Below are 25,459 nucleotides of genomic sequence, written 5' to 3' on the forward strand. Positions count from 1 at the left end.
TGAGGTGGAGAATTGCATCACTTGATTATTTGCCAGTGTCTGAGAATCACCTTATTACTTTCCCTATGGGTTGTTTGTCCTTCTTTGGTGGTTTGGGTGTGTTCTTCTTTTTGAGGGATAGTCACCCTTTATTACAGATTCTGTGAGCCTTTTTCCTAGTCTCATATGTTTTGGTTTTATGTATAATCAGAAGGTTTCTGAGTTCTCCTACAGTTACCAGGAACATCCCTAGAAAGGAAATAAGGGTGCAGCAGCAGGAGGTGAGCCTGAGGGAGCTGGGATGATGGGGAAGGGGAAACCTCTGTCTGGGGGCAGAGCCAGCTGAGGTCATGGGGGTCTCTCTACAGGGGCACTGAGAATCTGCGAGTACCCACATATGAGGTCCAGGACTCTGGCGCAGGCCTCCTTCCTCCAATTTCCCTGACCATGCTGCTGCCCCGTTGGGCAGTCTCATGACCCCAGGACTTGGAGGAGGAGGTCTGATGTCCAATGGCTGTCCCTGGGCTGGGGGAAGGCCCAGACTTGGAGGAACCCAGAATTTTCCAATCACCCCCGCAGGGCCTGCTTCCTGCTCGCAGCCTTCATAAGAGCATTTGTTGTTTACTTTTCTGGCTATATGGTTAGTATCTTATCACTAATGAGATTGGAATCCATGAAAGGTAAAGGGAACCACAAGGACCCAGGCCACAGAGACCCCAGATGCATCCCTTCCCCGGCTGCCCTAGCAGGGCTTAGGTGCAGGGCTCTCCAGGGCTGGACTGGAGAGAGCAGAGGTCTGAATCCCACACCACCCTCATTGGTCTGCCTCATTGGGCTATTACAGAAGTCAGAACACATTGTCACTCCCTGGCCAGTCCAGTCTGGTGTTGGCAGCTGGAGGGACCCGAGGGTAGGCTGGCCCTGCTTTGGGCCTCCCCATCTGTGACAGGATTGGGAGTGGGTGGTCTCTAAGTGTGGTCCTAGCTCAAAGCCCTCACAGTTGCCTGGACAATGATGTGCCCAGGGCCAACCTTTGCTTATGTCCTCGAACTTCCCTGCTAACACCCCACGCCTCTACATCCTCATTTTACACTTTAATAACTCTGCTTAGTAACCTACTTTTTTGAAAGGAACTGGATTCTTGGAAACCAAAATTCCTGACCCTTCCACACGACCCGGGTGCCCCCTGGACAGGGCTAGGAGGCCACTTGGCTAGTCAGGCCTTATCAGTCCTGCCACTTGTTCTGGGCCCCATAGAGCTGTCACTGTCTGTCAGAGGGCCAGGCGGGGCTCACATTCCCTATCTTGGACCCACCTTGACCTCTCCACCTTCTCAGCCACAGTGCTCCTGCCCAGAAAGAATCACCCACTCCAATAGTACTACAAGAATCTTGAATTCACGCTGCCATGTCCTGAGGTTCTATGGTAACAAATTTTCCCTCCTAGCAGTGAAGTGGGGGCTGTTTTTAACCCCCACCTGAGTGGTTGCTAATGTGGAACTGGGGTTTCCAAGGTTAATTAGCCTGGCCAGGGCCACCCAGGAGCTGCTCTCAGGGGAAGGTCTCTGGACCCCATCACGGCCTTCTGCGGAGTCACCAGGGTCCCTCTGAGCTCAGCCCCAACTACACAAGCTCTGTGTGAGCCCAGGGCTTGGTGTTCAGCCAAGTCCAGCAGGTCTCAATATCCTGGAGCGCTGCCCAAGCTCAGGCTCCTTGTGTCACAGGTGGGAGAACCCAGGCCCAGAGACTGAAGAGACTTGCCTGAGTCCCAAAAAGCCAGCAATCTGGCCCACACCAAACCTAGGTCCCCTCTACCCACTGGGGCTGGTTCCCTCCTTCACTGAACCTTTGAACAATTCATAACCCTCCTGAGCCTCAATTTCCTTATCTTAAAGCATGTAATGATAATAAAAGAAAACTTCTCCCACAGAGAGCTGTGAGGGCCAAACACCCAACACGGAGAGTGTTTGGTGCTGTACCCAGAATTCAGACAGCACATGACAAATGTCAGCTAAAACCACACCTCACCTCACCTCACACGCAAGACCAGTCCCAGGTGGACTGTTGCCCGACTTGAAAGACCAAACAGTAAAGTTCTTAGAAAGCTAACATGGAAGGCTCTCTTCACCTCACAACACTTATTTCACTTTTTAGAAAATCGAGGTAAAATTAGCAGAATGCAAAATTAATCATTCCAAAGTGAACAATTCAGTGGCATTTTGAATATTCACCGTGGTGTTCAGCCATCCTCACTGTCTAGTTCCAGAGTATTTTCATCATCCCAAAAGGAAACTCAGTACCCTTTATGCAATCGCTCCCCATTCCCCCCACCCCAGCCCCTGGCACCCACTCATCTGCTTTCTATCTGAATGGACTTGCCTGTCTGGACATTTCATGTAAATGGAATCATACACATGTGGTCTTGGGTGTCTGACTTCTTTCACTTAGTATAATGTTCTCAAGGTTCATCCATGCTGGAGCAGGTGTTGGTGCTTTATTTTTTTAAAAATATTTTTATTTATTTATTTGAAAGAGAGATAGCACACAGGGAGAGTCAGAGGGAGAAGCAGACTCCCCGCCGAGCAGAGAGCCCAAGGCAGGACCTGATCTCAGAATCCTGAGATCATGACCTGGGCCGAAGGCAGACGCCCAACCGACTGAGCCACCCAGGTGCCCCCAGTGCTTTATTTTTATGGCTAAATAATATCTCATTGAATGGAAATACCATAATTTGTTTATTCATTCATCCATTGATGGACATTTGGCTTTTGTAAATAGAAGGTGCAATATTTTTAAATAGGACCAAAAAATAACTAAATTTGACTACATTAAAATGATAAACTGTTCGACCATAAAGAGGATTAAGAGAGTGGAGTCAGGGGCTCCTGGGTGGCTCAGTCGGTTAAGTGTCTGCCTTTGGCTCGGGTCATGATCCCAGGGTCCTGGGATCGAGCCCCGCGTTGGGCTCCCTGCTCAGAGAGGGGCTGTTTCTCTCTCCCCCCTGCCCCTCTCCCCTCCCCCGCCTCCTGCCCGGCCTCCTGCTTGCTCTCTCACTTGCTCTCTCTCTCAAATAAATAAATAAAATCTTTATTTTATTTGGTGGCCTGTATATATTTCACAACGAAAAAAAGTAAAAAAAAAAAAATAATAATGGGATGTTTGCCCATAACAAAGGTTTGTGGGGCTTGGAAGTTTCAGAAACGAAGAGGCCTCCAGTGGCTCCCCCTCCTTGTTGAGGCCAAGGATGGGGTGGAGTTTCTGCCAGGAGGGAGAGGAGGCCCTGAGGCCTGATGGGCGGTGAGGACCATCGCCCCTAGGAGGCAGCTGCCTGGGAGTGCCATCCCGGGGTCCACGGTCATTACCTTCTGTGAGGAGACAGGGCAGCCCTGCAGTGTCCACACACCACAGCTGGAGGCACATCCCTTCTCTGTGCTTCACCCCAGGCCTCCAGACTCCCTGCCTCTGCCTGGCCTTCCCTCTGACCCTCCGTCTCTTCTTTCTCACTCACTCATTCTGTTTTCTTTGCCAGTCTGTCTGCTTATCTCTGTCTCTCTCCCTGCCTCCCCCGTCTCTCTCCTTTCTAGAAGCGGAAGCTTTGGGCACAGCCACACACCCTTACCGTAGGCCCACGTGCCTTCTGAACCAAGCGAAAGCAAGAGACGACCAAGGAGGGCTGGGCTCATCTCAGTCTGGAATAGACCCACAGAGGCACCACCACACTCCAGGCAGACACCCTAGAGCCCTCTGGGGTTGGCAACGGCACGGCCCAGGACAGTTGGCAAACAATCAGAAAGCCAGGGGAGGGTGGGTACACCCCTAGGAGAGGGGAACCTTGCCTCATAAGGAGAGGGGGCAGCTGTGAAATGTAAATAAGGGAGAGACCAGGATGGAGAAGGACCCAGGCAGTGTTGGAAAGAGCTTCTGGGAAGGTGGACTTCACCTCCAAGACACACAGAGGTACCTGCAGCCAGGGAGAGACCCCGACCTTGTCTGCTGAGCTGAGCATCCATCAGACGCTGCCCCTGCCCTCAACCCCTGAAGACCTCACCATCTCACATCTCGGGCATGGAAGAAATGAGCACCATAACACGAGTAAAACGCCAGCACAGTGTACCGCACACAGAAGGTGGTCAATACTGGCTGACGTTTAGGCACAGGTTTTCCATTTCACAGGGCTTGTCTAAACCAAATTTTCTCTACGAATAGTTCAGGAAAATATCTGTGATCAAAACTCCCTGTAGAGGAAACATTTGCTTCTGATTCTAAAAAGTCCAGCAGGATTTTGTGCAGATACCTCTTTGGCTGACTCTAAAATTCACATGGAAAGGCCAAGGAACTAGAATAACCGAAACCATTTTAGAAATGAAGAATAAAGTGGGAGGAATGATATTACACACTCCTTTCACAGCTGCATTGAGATATAATTCACATAGCATGCACTTCACTCATTCACTCGTTTAAAGTGTGCAGTTCGGAGGCGCCTGGGTGGCTCAATTGGATGGGCGACTGACTCTTGATTTCGGCCGAGGTCATGATCTCTGGGTTGAGAGACTGAGTCCCGAGATGGGCTCTACACTCAGTATGGAGTCTGCTTGTCCCTCTCCCTCCCGCTCTCCTTCCCCTGCTCACCCATGTGTGCATGCTCTCTCTCTAAAATAAATAAAATACATAAAATCTTTTTTAAAATAAAGTGTGCAGGTCAGGGTGTCTTAGTACATTCAGAGGGTTGTGCAACCATCACCACAATTAATTTTAGAACATTTTCATCACCCCAAGAGAAACTCCATACCCAAGGAGCCATACCCTCCAACCCCCAGGCCTAAACAGCCTAATCTACTTTCTTTCTCTCAGATAACCCTGCTTTGGACATTTCAGATGAATGGAACCACACAACATGTATATTTTCAAGGTTCATTCACACACCAGTACTTAATTTTTATGACTGAATGGTCATTTCATTGTATGGATTAGACCATGTTTTATTCACCCATTCATCAGCGGATGGGCATTGGGCTTGTTTGTACTTTGTGGCTACTGTGAATGATGTTGCTATGAACACACAAGTTTTTGAGTGACTTTATGTTTTCATTTCTCTTGGGTCTACACCTAGGAGTGGAATGGCTGTGTCATATGGGAACCCTGTGTCCAACCTTTCTCAGGAACTGCCTGTTTTCCACGGCGGCTGCACCATTTTACATTCTTGCCAACAGTGTGTCAAGATTTCAATTCCACATGCTTGCCAACACTTGTTATTTTGTCTTTCTGATTACAGCCGTCCTAGTGGGTGTGAAGTGGTATCTATTTTTGGCTTTGATTTGCATTTCCCTAATGAGTAATGATGTGGAGCATCCTTTCATGAGCTTACTGGCCATTTGTCTGTATTCTTTGGAGAAATGTCCGTTCACATCCTTTGCCCACTTTTCTCTTCCTTCCTTCCTCCCTCCCTTCCTAGCATATCTATATCTATATCTATATCTATATCTATATCTATATCTATCTATCTATCTATCGGATCTCTACACCCAAGGTGTGGCTCAAAATCACGACCCACAGAGATCAAGTCTCACACACTACGGACTGAGCCAGCCAGGTGCCCTCTAAGACCATTTTTCAATTGGTTGTCTTTATTGATGAGCTCTAAGTTTGTTTTTGTTAATATATTCTGGATACAATTCCCTTATATGATTTGCAAATATTTTCTCTCATTCTGTGGGTGCTCTTTTTAGTTTCTTTGGTGGTGCCCTTTGAAGCACAGTAGGTTTTAATTTGGTAAGTCCACTTAATTTTTTTCTTTAGTTTCTTGAGCATTTGGTGTCTTATCTGAGAACTCTTGCCTAGCCCAAGAACCGGAGGGTTTACTCCTACGTTTTCTTGTAAGAGTTTTATACTGTTAGCTCTTACATTTAGGTCTATGATCCATTCATTGAAGAGTTTTTTTTGTTTTTCCTTTTTTCCTTTAGTTCTTTACATGCCTTAAGTCTAAACTTCCGGCTCAAAGAAAGTGTTACTTTCCCATTCACGCTGGTGGGTGCGTCCCTTTGCCCCACGCGGGAAGTACACGGCCCGCGCATGCGCCCAACATCCCGAGAAGCAACCCCCCCCCCCCGCCCCGTGGCGCACAGGTCGCCTGCGCCTGCGCCTGCGCCGACGGCCCCTGTCAGCGCGCAGGCGCCTTCTGCGCTGTTGCTTGGCCGTGTCGCGGAGGTGTTGCGAACTTGCCAGGACGTGGGTGGTGGGTCGTGGGTTTGGAAACTCCGGGGGTCCCGTCCGCCTGGCTCCCGGCGCCCCACGTTTCCACGGCCTTGGGCGCGTCCTGGTCAGGCCCCTTCAGCCCCGCCCTGGGCGCGTCGTCCCCCGAGCCTCCCGCCCTCCGGCTCATCCTCCTCAGGTTCTCCTCCTCCCGCCCCCGGCGCATCCTCCTCGGGGCCCCCGGCCCGCCTCCGCCCCCTCCGGCCCCCTCCGTGTCCCTCCCCGTCCCCACCCGGTCCCGGCCCGCCTCCGCCCCGGGCCCCTCCCCGTCCCCACCCGGTCCCGGCCGGTCCTCCTCAGGCCCCCGGCCCGCCTCCGCCCCTCCGGCCCTCTCTGTGTCCCTCCCCGTCCCCACCCGGTCCGGGCCCGTCCTCCTCGGGGGGCCCCCCGCCCGCCTCCGCCCACGGCAGGATGGGCGACAACACCAGCCCCATCAGCGTGATTCTGGTGAGCTCGGGCAGCAGGGGCAATAAGCTGCTGTTCAGGTACCCCTTCCAGAGAAGCCAGGAGCACCCGGCGTCCCAGACAAGTAAGTGAGCGCGGGCGGAGACCCCCTGCCCTCCCCGCCTCGCACGTTCAAATGGAAGTCCTTGACTTTCTTCTTTTCCCGAGGATGTAGCCGATGCCTGCTCCATGCAGAGTATTTGGAAAGTACGGAAAATTAAAACCAGAGAAAAATCCCTCGTAATTCAACATGCCCAAGCCACTGTTGCCAACATTCAGCCATGTCTCCAGCCCTTTAAGAATATATATAAGCATCGTGTGAATGTATTCAGCTTGAAAAAAATGTGAAAGTACAGATTCAGGTCAAGTGTTCTTCGGACCCTCCCCCCCCCCCAGTTCTGCTCCTTCGCCATCGCGGAGGTAACCACCTGCCCTTTTGGCACTTGTCCCCTTCGTGCAGCTACGTGTATAGAATGTATTGTTCTGCAGGCGCTCTCTTTTCCTTGGAGCACTTTCAGTGTATAAAAAGATCCCCGTCACTCACATACCCTTTCCCTCGGGACAGACGCTTAGGTTACTCGCACTTTTTCACAATTATGAAGGTGCAGTTCCTCATTTATGTTTTGTTTTAAAATTACTTTTAGATTTGTTAGCGTGGGACACAGTTTTAAAGGTACAAAGGGGTGTAGATGAAAGGAACGTCCTTTCCCACCGTTGAACCCCAGCCACTCCTTTTTCCTTGTACAGGCAGGTGCTGTTACCATTTTCCTGTGCGTTTTCCCAGAACCTTCCGTGTAAATACAAGCATGTGTACACATTTTCTTTTCTTTTCTTTCTTTCCTTCTTTCTTTTTCTTTCTTCTTTCTTTTCTTTTCTTTTCTTTCTTCATGAGAGTCAGAGAGAGAGAGAGGCAGAGGGAGAAGCAGGCTCCCCGCCTAGCAGGGAGCCCGATGCAGGACTCGATCCCAGGACCCTGGGATCGTGACCTGAGCCGAAGGCAGACGCTTAACCATCTGAGCCACCCAGGCGTCTCACACATTTTCTTTTCTTTTTAAAATTATGTGTTTTTTAAAAAGTTTTATTTTTAGTGATCGCTACACCCCGTGTGGGGCTTGAACCCAGGACCCTGAGGTCAGGCGTCCCATGCTCTTCCGACTGAGCCAGCCAGGCACACCCACGTGCTTTATTTTCTAAGCAGAAGTGAACACATGATACACACGGTTCTACTCTGTTGTTTCCATATTCACTTTACATCTTGGATATAGATTTGGAATCACGATCAGAATCATGGGATGAACATACTGTGATTTATTTATTTAGTCTCTCTGTTGATGGGCATTTAAGTTGCTTCCAAACTTTGGCTAATACAAACAGTGTGAATGTCTTTGCCGTATACAGTATCATTTTTCAGAATATGGGATCAATTCCCCGAAGTGGGATGGTTGGATCTAGGGGATAACGAACATACTTATTTTTAGTAAACCAGATTTTTCTATCTTTGTTAATGAGATGGGTGAAAAGTTATGTCTGAAAGTGGTTTTCTGGGTTTTTGTTTTGTGTTTTGAGAGAGGGGGAGAGAGATGGCACGTGAGTGAGTGGGCATGCAGTGGGGGTGGGGGGAGGGGGGCAGAGGGAGAGAGAACCCCAAGCAGGCTCTGTGTTCAGCATGGAGCCCAATGCAGGGCTCGATCTCATGACCCTGAGAGCATGACCTGAGCCGAACTCAAGAGTTGGATGCTTAACCAATTGAGCCACCCAGGTGTCCTGAAAGTAGTTTTGATGCACATGTGTGTTATGACTGAGAGTGAGCATATTTTCCTCTTTTCAGAGCTATTTGGATTTCCTTTTTAGTGTACAGCTTACTCATAACCTTCGCCTAATTTCATCATGGGTTGAGTTTTTCCCTATAGATTTGAAGGGGCTCTTTATATATCTAGGGTAAAAATAGGCCTTTGTGACAAAGCCGTATGTTCTTAGCCAGTTTGCCTCTGTGTAGTTCTTGCTACATAGAGTTTTAGTTTTATGGAGTCAAGTTTTTATTCTGTTCTTTTGTGGTATCTGAGTTTTGTTAAACGTAGGAAGGCCTTCTGCTCTCCAAGATTATGAACAAAAAGAAATAAGAGACTCTCGAGTTTTCCTTTCTCCTATTTATTATCTTGGGTTTTTTTTTTTTTTTAAGACTTTATTTATTTGACAGAGAGATAGCAAGAGCAGGAACACAAGCAGGGGGAGTGGGAGAGGGAGAAGCAGGCTTCCCGCTGAGTGGGGAGCCCGATGTGGGGCTCGATCCCAGGGCCCTGGGATCATGACCCAAGCGGAAGACCAATGCTTAACGACTGAGCCACCCAGGCGCCCCTATTATCTTGTTTTTTTAAATGTGTTTATCTTGTGTAAGGTGGAGGCTCCTGCTAGGAGTTGGTGTCTTCTTCACACTTGGAAGAGTTGTTTGTGCATGTCCAGGAGCGCTGTGAGCAGGTGCTGTGCTGAGTGAGGAGGGGTGTGGGGACATGGGGCCCCACCGCTGCAGAGCCACCATAATTTTCTCTTCCCTCCCTGATTGATTCTTCTCCTTTATCACACACTAAATTCCATGTTTATTTGAGTTCATTTTGACCTTTCTTATTTCTCCCAGTGATGTGGGTTCCGCACCGGTGAATTACTGTAATTTTACACTGTGTTATACTTTCAGATAGGATTAGTCACTTACCATTACTTCTCTTTTTCAGCATTATCCAGGCTGTTTGTGCTTACTGTTCCCTTGGAACATTATTAGTACTGAATGTATTGGGCCCTACTCCCAAACTGTTGATGTCGTTGTGAGAGTCATGTTAAATGGATGGGTTAACGGGGAACAAGTGGCATCTTTGTGTTCATCCCCCCTACTCAAGGGCATAGCATGTCTTCTTTTTGTTCGTGTCTCCCTTGCTAGCGTTTCTGATTTTCCTCATGGACCTCTTGCCTGTGATGAACTTCTTAAGTTCATCCCAGGGTCTTTATTACTCTGGTAAGGTATGTGAAGGATATTGGCATATGGACATTTAAAAATTCTTTCTTTTGCGGGTTGCCTGGGTGGCTCAGTCGGTTAAGCATCTGCCTTCGGCTCAGGTCATGATCCCAGCGTCCTGGGGTCGAGTCCCGCATCGGGCTCCCTGCTCCGCAGGGACCCTGGTTCTCCCTCTGCCTCTGCCTCTCTCTCTGTCTTTCATGAATAAATAAATAAACAAATCTTTAAAAAAAAAAATTCTTTCTTTTGCCTATGCTTTTTCTGACCTAGTTGTCATCATATACTGAGAGGGTCTGTGTGTGTGCATATGTGTAATCCTTTTTTTTAAAAAAAAAACTAGCAAAAACATTTGCTGTTATCATAACTTCTTAGAAAATATAACTTTTTAAAAAACACTTATTTATTTGATGGGGTGCCTGGGTGGCTCAGTTGGTTAAGTGTCTGCCTTCGGCTCAGGTCATGATCCCTGGGATCTGGGATCAAGGCCCGGGGCTGTGGGGCTCCCTGCTCAGTGGAGTCTGCTTCTCCCTCTCCCTCTGCTCTTCCCCCTGCTTGTATGCTTTCTCTAGCTCACTCTTTCTCTCAAATAAGTAAATAAAATCTTTAAAAAAATTATTTGGTAGAGGGCGTGAGCATGGGAAGGGAGGGAGGGGCAGAGGGAGAGAATCTTCAAGTGGACTCCCTGCTGAGCATGGAGCAATCTCAGGACAGTGAGATCATGACCTGAGCTGAAACCAAGAGTCGGTCACTTCACTGACTGAGCCATCCAGTCACCCTGGAAACCATAACTTTTTTTTTTTTTTTTAAAGATTTTATTTATTTATTTGAGACAGAGAGAATGAGAGAGAGCACATGAGAGGGGGGAGGGTCAGAGGGAGAAGCAGGCTCCCCGCCGAGCAGGGAGCCCGACGTGGGACTCGATCCTAGGACTCCAGGATCATGACCTGAGCCAAAGGCAGTTGCTTAACCAACTGAGCCACCCAGGCGTCCCGCCACTGCAGATATTTCATATAGGTGTAGTATTTGTCTTTTTGTGTCTGGTTTCCTTCACCTAGCATAATGTTTTCAAGTTCTCCATGTTCTAACATGTATCAGAACTCCGTTCCTTTTTATGGCCATTGTGTATATATACCACATTTTAGACTCCATCACTTTTTTTTTTTTTTAAAGATTTTATTTATTTATTTGAGAGAGAGAGAGAGTGAGAGAGAGCATGAGAGGGGAGAGGGTCAGAGGGAGAAGCAGACTCCCTGCTGAGCAAGGAGCCTGACGCGGGACTTGATCCTGGGACTCCAGGATCATGACCTGAGCTGAAGGCAGTCACTTAACCAACTGAGCCACCCAGGCGCCCTAGACTCCATCACTTTTAATGCATCCACCATCCCCCGGTAGGTGGACGGATCCTGATTTCTCAGCCACTCTCCCATTTTTGCCCTCACTCAGATAAGCCTCGTAGCAGATATGCCGTCAACAACACGGGAGACCATGCAGACGACCAGGATGGTGATTCCAGGTAAGGGCTTTGCAGTCACGCTGCGATGGGGCTAGTCCTGCCCCCAGGCCTGTTGACCCAGAGGTTTTCTCCCGTGAGAAACCTGGTGTCCTTTTTTTCCATTTGGTGGGTGTTTCAGGTTTTGCAGAGCTGGGAATTGTGTTGCCAATGCCTGACTTGCTGCATAGTGTGGTCGCATGTTCCAGCTATGGAACTGGTTGGCTGGTAAAACAGACTGGAGAACAGACGAGGCCGGAGAGAACGTTTGTCTTCTGTGAGAGGAACGGGGGGGAAAGCAGACCCCGGTGCTGTCCTCAGACCCGACTCCTCAGGCATGTGCCCAGAGGTCACATGGAGGGGCCTGGGTGCAGCGCAGCCTGTTCAGGTGGTGCTGTGGGCTGAGAGCCAGGGCTGATGTGACCCTTGCTCTTTTAGGGCATAGATGAAAGGCAGGTCTTGTTCCTTCCTGTGTATGCTCCCCCTGCTTTTTCTGGGACGTGCTATCAGGGTGGCAAACATCACACATGACTACTTCTGCCTTATGTTTTTTTAAAGCTTAGTAAATGGTAACACAAGCCCAGTTGAAGGAGGAAGGATTGTAAACTGCCTGTCCTGGGTGCCTCTAAACACAGCTGGGGCCTGGGTGAGGTAAAGGACTCAGCCTCCACCGTCCCGTGGCCGCAGAGCTGAGGCTCCCACCTGGGCCTTTGCCATGGAGTGAACTTCGCATGGAGTGCCATGGAGTACAGCCTCCCTCAGTTCTCTTGACAAGGCACCATACCTGCCATGGTATTATGCAGTTCCACGAGTGTGGTTTTTATCCTTTCTTGTGAGGATATCGGGGCCTCTGGCATGACCAGTGACTGTCTCTGAGGGCAGCAAGCTTTGAAGGAGAGACCAGCAGGGCGGCGGGGTAGGAGGTGTGGGGGACTGTTGGACATCCATGGGTTGTTCTGCTTGATGTAGAAGCTGTGGTCACCTTGTCCTCTGAGGTCGGCCACTTGGAGCAAACTCTTGTTTGTTCCAGGTGCATAGAAAGCTTTTTGCCCCTGCCCATGGGGTGGGTGCATTTTGTCCTCCACCTGTGGCATAGATTCCTTTAGAGCAGGGCTGGCCCCCTGCCTGCCGTTCTCCGGGCTCCACAGATGGGAGGCTCAGGCTGCTGAAAATGCAGAAAGTGCTCTTGGAACAGTCTATGTGGGTTTCCTAGGAGGCTGGCAGCACCTGACTCCTGCAGTTAACTCTCAGAGGCTTATAATAAAAGACTAAGAGAATGTTTTTAGGGAGTTATTTCAATATTTAGCGTAAAGAAGAGGAAAAACCATGGGAAGGGAGCAAGACATTATGGGTCTATCAGGGTATCACAGATACGCTCTTCACTAAGAAGAGCTGGTTCTCCATACTCTCTTTTTCATTAAATTTAAGAATTACTTCCTGTGGTAATTGTGGCACATTATAGCATCTGATGATCCCACTCCCCACCTGCCCCTGTGTCAGAGATACAGGTTAATACCTCTGAGTGCCCAGCTGTATTTCGTCACATTGGCCTGCCAAGCCTCTGGCGCCTGGGGGAGCCATGCCATGGCTCAGACATCTTCTTGGGGTAGTACAGGGTTGTCCTCGATGGTCCTCTCAAAGGTGCTTTTCTTTGGGAACCAGCAGAATGTTCTTGCTCGTTGTCTTGGCAGACTGAAGCCATGTTAACAGGCCAGTTGTGCAACTTCTGAGTGTGGTGGTAGATGGACGCTGCCCTAGAGAAGTGAGGATGCAGGGCTGTGCTGCCCGGTATTAAAGTCACCATTTAAATAGAAATGACCTTAGATGAAATTCAGTTCCTCCTTGCACCAGCTGCATTTCAGGTGCTCGGGCCGCAGGTGACTGGTGGCTGCCGCACTGAACGGCTCAGATTTGCAGTAGGAGGTTCTGTTGGACAACACTGTCTCAGAGCGTGTGCTGCTTCTAAAGGTGAATCAAGATGTTATGCTTCAGGGTATAAGAATTAACTGGCAGGGTTTTTTTAACCCTTTTATTAAAAAAAGCCTCTTATAGAATTCAGTAGGAAGGGAAGAAAATGGATATTGTTCATTGTCTTTAAGGCTTGAAGTTCAAATGTAGAAAAGCTGTAGTGCTCCTGTTGGATGAGTGCTGGGGACCAGGGAGCTCATGCTCTTTTTTTTTTTTTTTTAAGATTTTATTTATTTGTTTGACACAGAGAGAGAGCGCAAGCAGGGGAAGCGACAGAGGGAGAGGGAGAAGCAGGCTTCCCGCTGAGCAGGGAGCCCGAGGTGGGACTCGATCCCAGGACCCTGGGATCATGACCTGAGCCGAAGGCAGACGCTTCACTGACTGAGCCACCCAGGTGCCCCTGGGGAGGTCATGCTTAATAGCATTATGCATCTGCCACACCAGCAGGGGAAAAACCGTCAGGAGAGGTCCTGGAGAAAGCCTGGTATCAGTCACAAACGCTGTCGCTGGCACTATCCCTCCCAACGTGGAGTGTTTTGGGCACAATCTCAGAGAAGAAGATGGTAGCTTGAAGAAGAGTCGACTTCATTTCAAAACAGTCAGAAATCGTTTTACTCTAGATACCATCCAGAAGACCTTGGAAGTGTGAAAGATTTCTGTCCACACCTTTAAATTCTCAGCATTGTTAAATTCCCTGTGGGGCAGTGGAATCAGATGGCACTCCTGCCTTCCTCAGGCTTGACCACCTTTCTCTAAGCAGTGGATTCAGCTTTGGGGCACATTCACAACCTCAGCCAGATGGGAACCTCGGCTAGGTGTGCCAGGGTGCAAACTGGCACATAGCTAGTCCTCTCCCCCAGGTGCACGGGGCTCCACCAGGCCTCTCTTGACAGCTTTGCTTCTGCTAGCATGTGTGTGGCCATGTGTTAGAAAGGTGGCTTGGTGAAGCGTCTGCCTTCGGCTCAGGTCATGATCCCAGGGTCCTGGGAGCGAGCCCCATGTCGGGCTCCCTGATCAGCGGGGTGTCTGCTTCTCCCTCTCCCTCTGCTGCTCCCCCTGCTTGTGCTCTCTCTCTCTTTCTTTCAAATAAATAGTCAAGGAAGGAAGGAAGGAAGGAAAGAAGGAAGGAAGGAAAGGGGAAGGAAGGAAGGAGCCCCTATTTCCTAGAGCTGGGGTTAGTGCCCAGAAGGTGGATAAGCAGTGCTGTCCCCAAGCTTGGGCATCCCCCACCCCTTTCCTGGCCCAGCCAGTAAGTACACTGGTGCGTCCGCTCTGGTGCATGCAGGCTGACAGTGTGCTGGGACAAGTACAGGGTTGGATTTTGGGTGTGACTCTCATTTTTGCACCTACAGTGTATAGTCTTGGGCATGTTCCTCGTACCATGAGCCTCAGTTTGGGTGTCTTAAGATGCCTGAGGGTGGCAAGGCACCTCTGCCTCCCCTCCCAGGTCTGGTATCATGGGAACATCTGTGTCTTGGTGAGAGTGCTTGCTGGGGGCTCTGCCTCCCACACAGGGGCAGACACAAGTTCATGACACATGCCAGGGGCGTTTGACGCGTCACCTCCACAGCCTGGTATGGAAAAGAGCACTGCTGATACTCGGAAGCCCCACACGCTTCTTCCCTTTGGAAAGTAGAGGGGTTTCGTTGTGACCTGTTGGTTGTAGGAGATAAAAGTTGGAGGAGTTGCACTTGAGCCTGTAGGGATTCTGACTTTCTGGGTGATCTTGGGAAGATCCACAGAACACCTTCCCCCTTTCATACTGTGGACACTGATGAGCTGACGTTCGGGAGCTGTTGAAAAAGGGGCTCTTGGCTGTGTGCTTCTGTCCTGTGGGTCTGTGGTATATATTTCTCGGTGAGAGCTGTGGGGAGCAGCAGGGCAGCCCGGTGGTCATGGCACGGGGTCGTGATAGGCTCTCGTCCCTCCAGTGCTGTCCCCCTCTGGGGTCTGGCCTGCTCTCTGTTTCCTGGATTCCGGGGACTGTCCCAGAACACTCTGCAGAGTAGCTTGACTCTTCTAAACGTACTCTCTGCAGAACTCAAGTTGCACAGTGCGCGGGTGTGGCATAGCATGTGCATGGGTGCCACAGCCTCCTTGCTGCCAGAGGGCCCGTGGTCGTGCTGAGCAAAGGCTCGGCGAGTTGGGGTGTGCAGGCAATCACAGTACCTCAAGGGTTGAAGCTCCGTACGGGGATCTCACGGGATCTCACAGAGACGGTTTCGTCAGAAAGACTAAAATGCTTGTGCATGGGTGTCCAGCTAATATGTGTGGTGCTGGGCTCTGACCCAGGTCTTCCAGCCTTGCTCTTGCTTCTGAAAATTGGCTCTCAGTTGTGCCCAGGCTCTGTTTACATGTGGGAATTTAAGCTTTCGTGAGAAAACTCTGGTAAGTCTTCAACTTAGCAATTGTCTGTATCTTCTTTCTTGTCTGGTAAGTTGCTTAGCCTTGCCCTCAGCAGTTAATGCTTATGGTAGTACTTGTGCTAGACTTTAATACTGTTTTAATAAAACAGCCTTGTAACTATTCGTGATTTTTAAAATCAGTGTGTTTGTTTGGTCTTGATGGTCCTGTTCCCATTCCAGCGAGCCATGTCCTCCAACCGATGAGCGATTGGTTGCAGGGTAAGACCGACACTTCTCCACCACCTTTCTGTCTTGATTCCTGCTGCCTTCTCTTGTAATTGTGCTTAACTCCTGATTGCCCTCAGTGTTGAAGAATGACTAACGAGGCACACAGGCTCTGGCTCGGTCCTCACTGCCCGATCCCCCCACGAGTGCCCCGGCTTCCCACGGCCCCTGCCCTTTCTCCACCTGGAGTTACTCAGCTATTCCACATTACCTGGGAGGCCAAGGCAAGGTTGGCTGACGCCAGGGGGACTTCTGGAGCCAGGCGTGCACACAGACCGCCCCTCCTCCAGGCAGGCACCGGTGGCCTCAGGAAGGTGGTAGGCAAGCGAGAACAGGGCTCCCTGTCTCCCTAGCCAGCTTCCCCCTAGAGAGACCCTTGATCGTTGCTTCTTGCCTTCATTTCTCAGAGGAGTTATAGGAGGCCTCTCCCAAGGGCCAGGTGTTAAATGTGAGGCTTGGACTTAGATGCCGTTGTGTGTGGCCATTAGAGGCAAAAATGTTCCCATGGAGATTATATGGCACTTCTCCAGAAGGGTGTGGATACTGTGATACCCTTTGTGCCCCTGATGGGGCAACCCCCCCGGGTGTTGGAGGTGCTTGGAGCATCTGTGAGCCTCCCCCCCCGCAAAAAAACAGGAGGGAGTGGAGTGGAGTTCCCTTCCATTGCTGTCTCTTCCTCCTTTTTTTTTTTTCCTGGCCAAGCCCTAGAAAAAGCCCGTTCCTGAATAACCCAGCAGGAATGGAAAGTCTTGCCTGTTTTTCAACTGGGCTGGTTCATCTCAAATGCTTTTATTTTTTTTAAATTTGAAAGTTATTCCAGGAATATTAGTTTTTATAACAGCTATTTTATTGTGTTGCAACATATTTACCAGGCCTTTTATCTTCAAAACAAGGGAAAAGGATTTTTGTAAATTTTGGAAATAAATATTGTCCCTCGTTTTTGTTTTACTTTGCTGTTTATATCAGTTATGTCCCCTTCCCCCAAATCTCATGATAGAACTCTGTGACTTTGTGTGTCTGATGTCAGCAGACACAGTACAGAAAGTATAAGCCACTCAAGTATTTTTTTACCATAAGTGTGTAATACCAGGCTACAGTGAGTGGATTTCTGTGTGGGTCAGACTGCTCATAGAGCAGAGCAGCTGAACACCACCCCGCGGGCCACCCCAGAGAGGCCTCCCTGATGGCCACCTAGGGCAGTGTGGCTTTTAACGTCAGCAGTACATGGCTCTCAAGCTGGCCCCCTCTGCTCTGTCCTTTCTGGACCCAGAGGGGGAAGTGTTTTTTATTTGGCTCTTGGAAGGGTACCTCTTGGATCTGGGTATTTATAAACGTGAACTGGGCCACTACTGTTGGCCTCTGAATCTCAGGGCTCATCTCACAGCCAAACTTAGGTTCCTGGACTGGTGGCTAAAGGCCGTGGCTGAGGCCCGTCTATGGCTCTTCATGGCGGAGCAGAGGTTTTTAGTGGAGATTTTTCATATCACAAGAAAAAGTGAACCTCTGGAATGGTAGGAAGTTGTTTTTCTCTCCGTCATCTTTGTATCCCTTGTATCACTGGGTGACAGAGTGGAGAGGTCGTGTTTGTTGAGATAGGGTATGGAATGTTGGCACTGGATCAGTTACTAGAGCAGAAGTGTTTAGTAGGGTTTTATCATCCTGAGCCTGCCCTCACCATCACTGTATCCCTCAGATGGGAGTTACAGGGTGGGGTGAGCCATTTAGAGTTTTTGAAGAAAGCATGTAAAGCCTCCTGTCTAAGACTCTGGAATCTTCCATCTCTGGTTTATTCACTCTAGAGAGCAGTATTCCTGGGAAGGAGTGACCCACACTGGGCAGCCAAGGGCTTGAGCTGTGGGTCCCGAGTTTCCCAGAATGTCTCTGACAACATTGGTATCAGAAGGTCCAGCTGCATTCCTGACTATACAGGACGCAAGGCAGCCCGTTTTGACCCAGACCCCTGTATCTGGTTTGTTTGGGGACCACAGAGTGACCAAGGACACCGAGATGACCATGTTGGTCCTAGGGGACAGCTGGAAGCCAGCATGACCAGCCCCCCTTGGCAGTGCTAGGCTCCCCGGCTGTCTAGCGGAGAGGCTTGGGAAGAGTCCCATAGCTGCCTGTCTTGCTTTTGTCCGTATGCTGGTTGACCACAGTGAGGTTCTTGCTCCAGGCTGGTTCTAAGTTACCTCTCTTACATTAGACATTGAGCCCTGCCAAGTGTAAGGGGCCCAGAGCCACGACCCCCTCCTAGATCACTTAATGTCCAAGTCATTTGCTATTTCAGAGTTGAACTGAAGCCGCAGTCTGCAGCAGGACCTTCCCTTTTGGAGTGTTAGGGTGTTCATTGCCGCCCTCCCCCACAGCCAGCTCCTTTAGAAGAGAAACATCTGGTGTGGTCCCTGATTCACCGGAGCTCCTCAGTGAAGGCCCAGGATGCACCTTGGAGTGTCTGTCCTCATTGGCCTCTTTGGACAGAGCGTGGCCTTGAAGGAGCTGGAGCCACCTTCCCCCACACAGTGTGCCCTTCGACCTGGGTGTTAGAGATGCTTTCCCAGGTGGAGAAATGAGCACAGGACTTGTCTCCTCCTGGCTCCTGATCCGACACAGCACATCAGTGTTTCTAGAGTGGAGGCCCCTGGAGCCTGGGCTCCGAGATAAGAGTCCACACTGCACCCCCGGCCCTCTCCTCCCTGTGGTGACTCTCGCTTATCTGGATCCCCTTGGGCAGGAAGGAGCAGGGTTGCTAGTGGGGAGACATAAGTGCACAGCTGCATCTTGAATGGGGGTGAGCTCTACAGTTTTACAGAGATCGTAGCCAGATCTGCTGTCCCACCACAGCCATGCCTGCTTTTCCATGGCATCCAGTCCTGTGCATCCCCACCTTTGTATCATGTCTCTGGTTCTGCACATTTTGCACATCTTAAAGGTTTCCCCAGTAAGAACTAGAAGGTTGAAATGTTGAGCGTAAGGGAACGACCGGGCAGCCGTGCCATGAGGAAGGTGATGAGCACACTGTAGTTAGTATTGTCCTTTACTCACCTGGGGGTGGAGCGGTGCAGCCTGGCAAACCCAGGCCGTCAGGAGACCCCTCCCCACACCTGTGCGCCTTAACGAGTGGCCCTCAGGACGGTGCCGGCTCCAGCTGTTGTCCTCCCTTTGAAAGCAAACTGCAATTCGTTCTCTCTCCTGAATTTCATAGAGCATGCCGAGAAATGACAGCATGTGCCTTCAGTCTATGCTTCTCATGCCTTTTACCTTGTAATTCTGGTGATTTTATGTCCCCAGTCTTGGGGATCGCTTCAGAAGGGCAATTGATAGAAGCTTCCAGATCCGCAGTGGGGTAGAGCACTCCACGCACGGAGCTGCCATGTCCTGAGACCTTTCCCCTCTGAGGGCAGGTGGGCATGGTACTGTGGCACTTTGTTTACTTACTTCCACTCTGCCTTTTTTTAATTTTAAGGTTTTCGGATGTCATTCTGGCAACAATTTTGGCAACCAAGTCTGAAATGTGTGGCCAAAAATTTGAACTGAAGATTGATAACGTGCGGTTTGTTGGGCACCCGACACTGCTGCAGCATGCTCTGGGGCAGGTATGGCCCTCCCTGGGCAGGTGGGGCTCTCCCTGGGGCAGATGAAGTTCTTCCTGGGACAGGTGAGGTTCTTCCTGGGCAGGTGGGGCTCTCCCTGGGGCGGGTGAGGTTCTTCCTGGGCAGGTGAGGTTCTTCTTGGGACAGGTGATGTTCTCCCTGGGCAGGTGAGGTTCTTTCTGGGCAGGTGAGGTTCTTCCTGGGCAGGTGAGGTTCTCCCTGGGGCAGGCGAGGTTCTTCCTGGGCAGGTGAGGTTCTCCCTGGGGCAGGTAAGGTTCTCCCTGGGCAGGTGAGGTTCTTCCTGGGACAGGTGAGGTTCTTCTTGGGACAGGTGAGGTTCTCCCTGAGGCAGGTGAGGTTCTCCCTGGGACAGGTGAGGTTCTCCCTGGGCAGGTGAGGTTCTTCCTGGGCAGGTAGGGCTCTCCCTGAGCAGGTGAGGTTCTCCCTGGGGCAGGTGAGTTCTCCCTGGGCAGGTGGGGCTCTCCCTGAGCACCTGAGGTTCTCCCAGGGACAGGTGAGGTTCTCCCTGGGTCAGGTGAGGTTCTCCCTGGGGCAGGTGGGTTTCTCCCTGGGGCAGGTGGGCTTCTCCCCGGGTAGCTGGAGCTCTCCCTGAGCAGGTAGAGCTCTCCCTGGGACAGGTGAGGTTCTCCCTGGGACAGGTGAGGTTCTCCCTGGGCAGGTGGGGCTCTCCCTGGGGCAGGTGAGGTTCTCCCTGGGACAGGTGGGGTTCTCCCTGGGACAGGTGAGGTTCTCCCTGGGACAGGTGAGGTTCTCCCTGGGCAGGTGAGGTTCTCCCTGGGCAGGTGGGGCTCTCCCTGGGGCAGGTGAGGTTCTCCCTGGGACAGGTGGGGTTCTCCCTGGGACAGGTGGGGTTCTTCCAGGGGCTGGTGGGGTTCTCCAGGGGCTGGTGAGGTTCTTTCTGGGACAGGTATGGCCCTCCCTGGGCAGGTAAGGTTCTCCCTGGGCAGGTATGGCCCTCCCTGGGAAGGCATGGCCTATCCTGACCCTGGGGCCCTCGGGGAGCCGTGGCTCACACTGGCTCTGGTGAAGGCAGCCATCGAATCATGCCATATATCTGACCCCGTGCGTGTGTTCATGCATACAATCACCTACATGTCCCCATAGGTCTCCCGTGGGTTCAGTCCCTGCCCCTGGCTTTTGCTCTTTGCATCCTGGGTCTTTCCTGACTGCCACCTTCCCCTTTATATCTAGGACATCTGTTTCTAAAGTGGTGCAAGTATTTTTTCTTGCTTATTAAATGATGACATAGCAAATATGATTATTAATTTAGTTCTTACTATTGTGCTAAACCCTGTATGTGCATTCTGCGATGAATGAAATTGTTACAGTATTGAGGGGTTTTAACAAGATTGAATGCACTGTTACCCAAGGGAATTTGACACCAGAACCTGCTAGTCAGTCCTTTGCACACAGGCACAATCAGGGCTTTGATAAGATGGCATAAGATTTAGCTCCATTTATATGATCCAGAAATTGCAGTCCTCAAATCTTATCCATGAATATGCCCGTGGAAGGAGCTTCTGAGGCAGTTGGAGATGCCAGGACATCAGGCCATGGCTGGGTGCACTGGGCCCCATGGGTGGCTCCTTCCTCTTTACCAAGGTCCCTGCAGACAGAGCTCAGTCCGCACGGCTGACGTCTGGGTGACAGAGGGGAGATTTGACATCCTGCCAGGAGTTATACCCTACCAAACTGGAGTGACAGGCAGAGATGGTAAAGAGCCTGCTTGGGATGGCCCAGGGAGATGTGGCCACCACCCCCTCACGCACACTCCCATGCCCCCTGGTGGCAACACATGTATTCAGCTTGGTGTTGGTGACGTGCGGTGGCTGGATGCCGGAGCAGCAGCTTGGTCTCTGCTGGCTCTGAGCATTATCCTGTCTCTTAATCGTCCTGAGTGGTTGCCATACCTGGCGGAGACAGAGGACCCAGGTGGACACTGAAAACAGCAGTGGGGGAGGGAGAGTCTGGGCAGAGAATACCCCATCTGCTCGAGCCTCTCCCCATCTTGTCTCGCGGGGGCACCTCAGCTCACTCCCATTGACTGGGGTAGTCTTGTCACTTTGGGTCATAGCGCTGACCTTCCCACTCTAGTCTCACCCGTGTCTCCGTCTGTGCTGCCTGTGCTTGCCCATACAGAGGCAGTGATCACTTCTCAAAGACCCTAGGGCTCTGTTTTTCTCTGTGTTGGCTATATTCTGGAACCTCTCCCCATGCCTGACAGATAGCACTAAACAGGATTTCTTGGGATGTGGTGGCTCTCACTCATTAGAATGTATTTCTTTTCTAGGTTTCCAAAACAGATCCATCTCCGAAGAGGGAAGCTCCCACCATGATTCTTTTTAATGTGGTGTTTGCACTGAGGGTGAGCGAGTGTACAGATGGCTGAAGAGCCCTGGTAGATCGGGGAGGAGGGTCCGGGGAGAGTAGCAGCCCCTCACTTCTGGTGACTGTGTCATTGGCTCAGAGCTCAGACTGCCCAGCTGTTGCCAGGCCCCTCCTGGGGTCCTGCAAGAGTCTATCCATACTGTGTTTTCTAAATAAAATACACATAGTATTTACCATTTTAACCATTTTGTAGTGTACGGTTCGGTGGCTTTAGGAGCAGTGTTGTGTAACTCTCACCACTGTCAGTTCCAGAACGTTTCATTGCCCCAAAAGGAGACCACTTATTCCTCATTTCCTCTCCCCTCCCAGCCCCTGGAAACCACCAGTTTGCTTTCCTTCTGTGGATTTACCTATTCTGCATTTTCATAGAGATTGGATTCTACACTATGTGACCTTTGGTGTCTGTCTGCTGTCACTTAGTTCATCCATGTGGTAGCATGTATCCGGACTTCATTCCTTTTTGTGGCAGAACCGTATTCTCTTGTACGGGTGGACCACAGTTTGTGCATCATCTGTTGATGAACGTTTGTGTTGTCTCTGCAGTTTGGCCATTATGAACGATGTATGTTCATCAGTACAGTATTATGACCAATGCTGTTATGGACATTTGTGTCCAAATGTTTGTGTGGACACATGTTTTCATGTCCCTTGGGTATACACCTAGGAGTGGAATTCCAGGGTCCTGTTGAGGAGCTGCCAGACTGCTTCCCACGGTGGCTGCACCATCTTTCCTCCCCACCAGCAGTGTGTGAGCGTTCCAGCGTACCTACCTCCTCACCAGCACTTGTGGCTTTCCATTTTGTTTTTAATGATTAAGCTGATAGTTTCTTCGGGCAGTTCCCAGACTGTCTGAAGTTGTGTTAGAGGAGATTTCTTTTCAATGAAGCTGTCAAAATATAAGGGATCTAAATAAACATAAAAAGCATCCCTGGGTAAAGACTCACTCATATTATGAAAGGACTTTGAATTGCCTAGGAAATTTATATTTGGTGACTGTTACATAACGGAATTCCTCTGAACTGTCCCACTACCTGTTTGTGCCAAAATACTCAGTAGTTCTTTCTGGCTGGGCACATGTGATCTGCATGATGGCTTTTCACAGAAGTGTCCCAGACAGAGTGACTGGCCTCCGTGACGAGGAGCAGTGTGTGCTCTGAAAGCCTTAAGAGTGGCCGAAATGACACTAAGCAGAGGACGCTGGTAAAGTTGGGTGTCATTCTAAGTCTCGAGGTGCTTTTCTCTTGAGAGAAGACCACATTCACTGTGAACGGCTCAAAACCAAAATGATGCCAGAGAAAAGGTTCTTTGGAATGGAGCTAATTTTTATTTTTATTTTATTTATTTATTTATTTTTTTAAGATTTTATTTATTTATTCATGAGAGACACAGAGAGAGAGAGAGAGAGAGAAGCAGAGGGAGAAGCAGGCTTCCCGCTAAGCAGGGAGCCCGATGCGGGACTCGATCCCAGGACCCTGGGATCATGACCCGAGCCGAAGGCAGACGCTCAACCATCTGAGCCACCCAGGCGCCCGGAGCTAATTTTTAAAACTGGCCTACCTTGCTGATAAATAAGGAGCCGCATTAAGACAAAGTGATGGGTTAACAGCGGCTGTCCCTGGGGTGTGCGGTTCCAAGTGGAGACCTTGACTTTTACAGTCTTGGGATTTTCATAGTGTAAATAGTACAGGGCATGACTTCTAAAATGACATACTGCAGACACCCAGAGAGAGCGGTCCGTTAAGTAAGAAACAGCCCCGACAATCCTGGCGAAGGCTGTCCCGGTGGGTGGCCTTGAGAAGCTGCTGCGGCCCCACCCTGCAGGCAGGCCCTGGTCTCGGGAACAGCGTTCAACAGCAGCATGTCTGACACCCCTGGGTACAGCCGTCAAGAAAACAAGCGGATTTTAAGGTTGTAGGGAGACCTTTATGATAATAACCAGGCTGGAAACAGTGCCTGTGTCCAGCAGCTGGGGGCTGATGAGACAGGGTGGTAGTTACTATGTAGCCCAGCCTGTGGCTGTTGAAGGTGAGGCTTGGGGGCGAGGCCAGAACCTGGAGGAGGAGGGTGGATTGCTGCAGTAAGAAACAAGGTAGCGGGGGCGCCTGGGTGGCTCAGTCGTTGAGCGTCTGCCTTCAGCTCGGGTCGTGATCCCGGGGTCCTGGGATCGAGCCCCGCATCGGGCTCCCTGCTCCGCGGGAAGCCTGCTTCTCCCTCTCCCACTCCCGCTGCTTGTGTTCCCTCTCTCGCTGTCAAATAAATAAAAATAAAAAAAAAAGGTAGCGCAGGACTTCAAGTAGCAGGGACCATGATGTTGAAGGCGGGGGGGGGGGGGGGAGTTTTAAATGTAAAGCGCTGATATTTTTAGGGTAGGAAGTTATTTTCTCCTTTTTAATAGTCACATTAAAAACATATACTTTTTTTTACTTTTCACTTTGAATAGTTTTAAACAAATCCCCAACTAGTGACGATAGTTTGATTAACCTCATACACCCGTCTCTGATGTCCCCTTGCCGTCACCGGGACACCCTGGCTTCTCAGGTGTTTCAGGACAAGTCCCAGACCTCATGTCTGCTCATTTCTATGTACTTCGGGTGGCATCTCTATGAAATAGGAACATTTATCTTCTACCGTGATACCCTTTCACACCTGATAAAGTTTGCCGTAATTTGGTATCAGCTAGTGCCTAGTGGCCATAGTTTTTGCCGTTGGCCTGTCTGGACCAGGATGAAAACCTCGCCCTCACAGGTGTGTGGGCTGTGTCTGTAGGTCTCTTCCAGTCTAGGACTCTCTTCTCCCTTCGTCCCGTTGAATGGTCCATGTCTGGATTCATCTGATCGTGCTTACTGTCTGTTTGTGTATTGCCTGCAAATTGGACATTTGCTCTAAAGGCCTTACTACATTTCGGTGCACTTTCTGGGAGCGAGAAAAGTCTCACAGGCGATCCCCTAAATTTCCTGCTGTTTCACATCACCTATGGGGCAAATTCTAAGAGTTCCCACTTAGGGCCGGCACGTCCTAGGTGGTCCCTTTCTCACTGTGGCCAGACAAAGCCTTGGGCTCTGCAGGCACCTTGAGTGATGCCTGGCCTGTGAAGCCACACAGGATACCCTAGCATACCCCATCAGTGTGGGTCATCGGGCCTCGCCTGGGTGAGCACCCCCTTGCACGCCTGGGAATGTAGAACTGGTGGGCTCGGGCATCTGACTAAAAACACCGTCCTGTTCCAGCCACTGGGACCGTGAGCATAGGGTCAGGCTGTCAGGTGTGACTTGATTGCTTCTTGAAGGGAATAACCATGTGCATACGATCATTCTCCTTCCTCTGTTTTGCTGCTGACGGTATTTTGACACAGAGTCTTCTAGAAGTGTATTTTGTTGTAAAGCAGTTGCACATGCTTTATAACCTAGGCCCTCTAGTTCCACAATCTTGTGGGGGACATTGTTGAGGGGCTGTCCTTGACATGAAGGGGCAGGGTTGCTGCCCAGTGATGGGCATGGCCTGAAAGTGGTGCTTAGTCTTCTCCCCAGCGCAGGTATGCTGTTGTCAGGTGTGGATTCCGTTTGTGAACATGAGATCTGCTAGGAGTTCAGAAAATCTCTCCAAATCCAGGTGATGAAGGTGTTCACTGAGTCTGGTGTGGGTTTTGGTCCAGAAGGCTGGCTGTGGACACCTTGCTGTAAGGGCCCTGCCTGCCAGAT

General features: G+C 50.4%; 1 protein-coding gene across 7 annotated transcripts in view; it reads left to right on the top strand.

Annotated features, from left to right (window-relative positions):
- Positions 1-6,140: 6,140 nt before the first annotated feature.
- NPRL3 (NPR3 like, GATOR1 complex subunit) overlaps positions 6,141-25,459 on the top strand; it is a 38,702-nt gene continuing 19,383 nt past the window's right edge. Inside the window, exons 1-5 of one of the 7 annotated variants that reach the window (XM_081820463.1) lie at positions 6,141-6,756; positions 11,119-11,188; positions 15,718-15,756; positions 19,226-19,355; positions 21,664-21,738. In XM_081820463.1, the coding sequence (XP_081676589.1) occupies positions 6,639-6,756; positions 11,119-11,188; positions 15,718-15,756; positions 19,226-19,355; positions 21,664-21,738 (432 nt within the window). In that variant the 5' untranslated portion in view covers positions 6,141-6,638. The remainder of the gene's footprint in view (positions 6,757-11,118; positions 11,189-15,717; positions 15,757-19,225; positions 19,356-21,663; positions 21,739-25,459) is intronic. The other 6 variants (XM_081820467.1, XM_081820462.1, XM_081820465.1 and 3 more) reach the window with 6 other exon arrangements.

Source organism: Leptonychotes weddellii, chromosome 5 (genome assembly GCF_054177405.1).
Source record: "Leptonychotes weddellii isolate Sample4059 chromosome 5, ASM5417740v2, whole genome shotgun sequence".
Classification (NCBI taxonomy): Eukaryota; Metazoa; Chordata; class Mammalia; order Carnivora; family Phocidae; genus Leptonychotes; species Leptonychotes weddellii.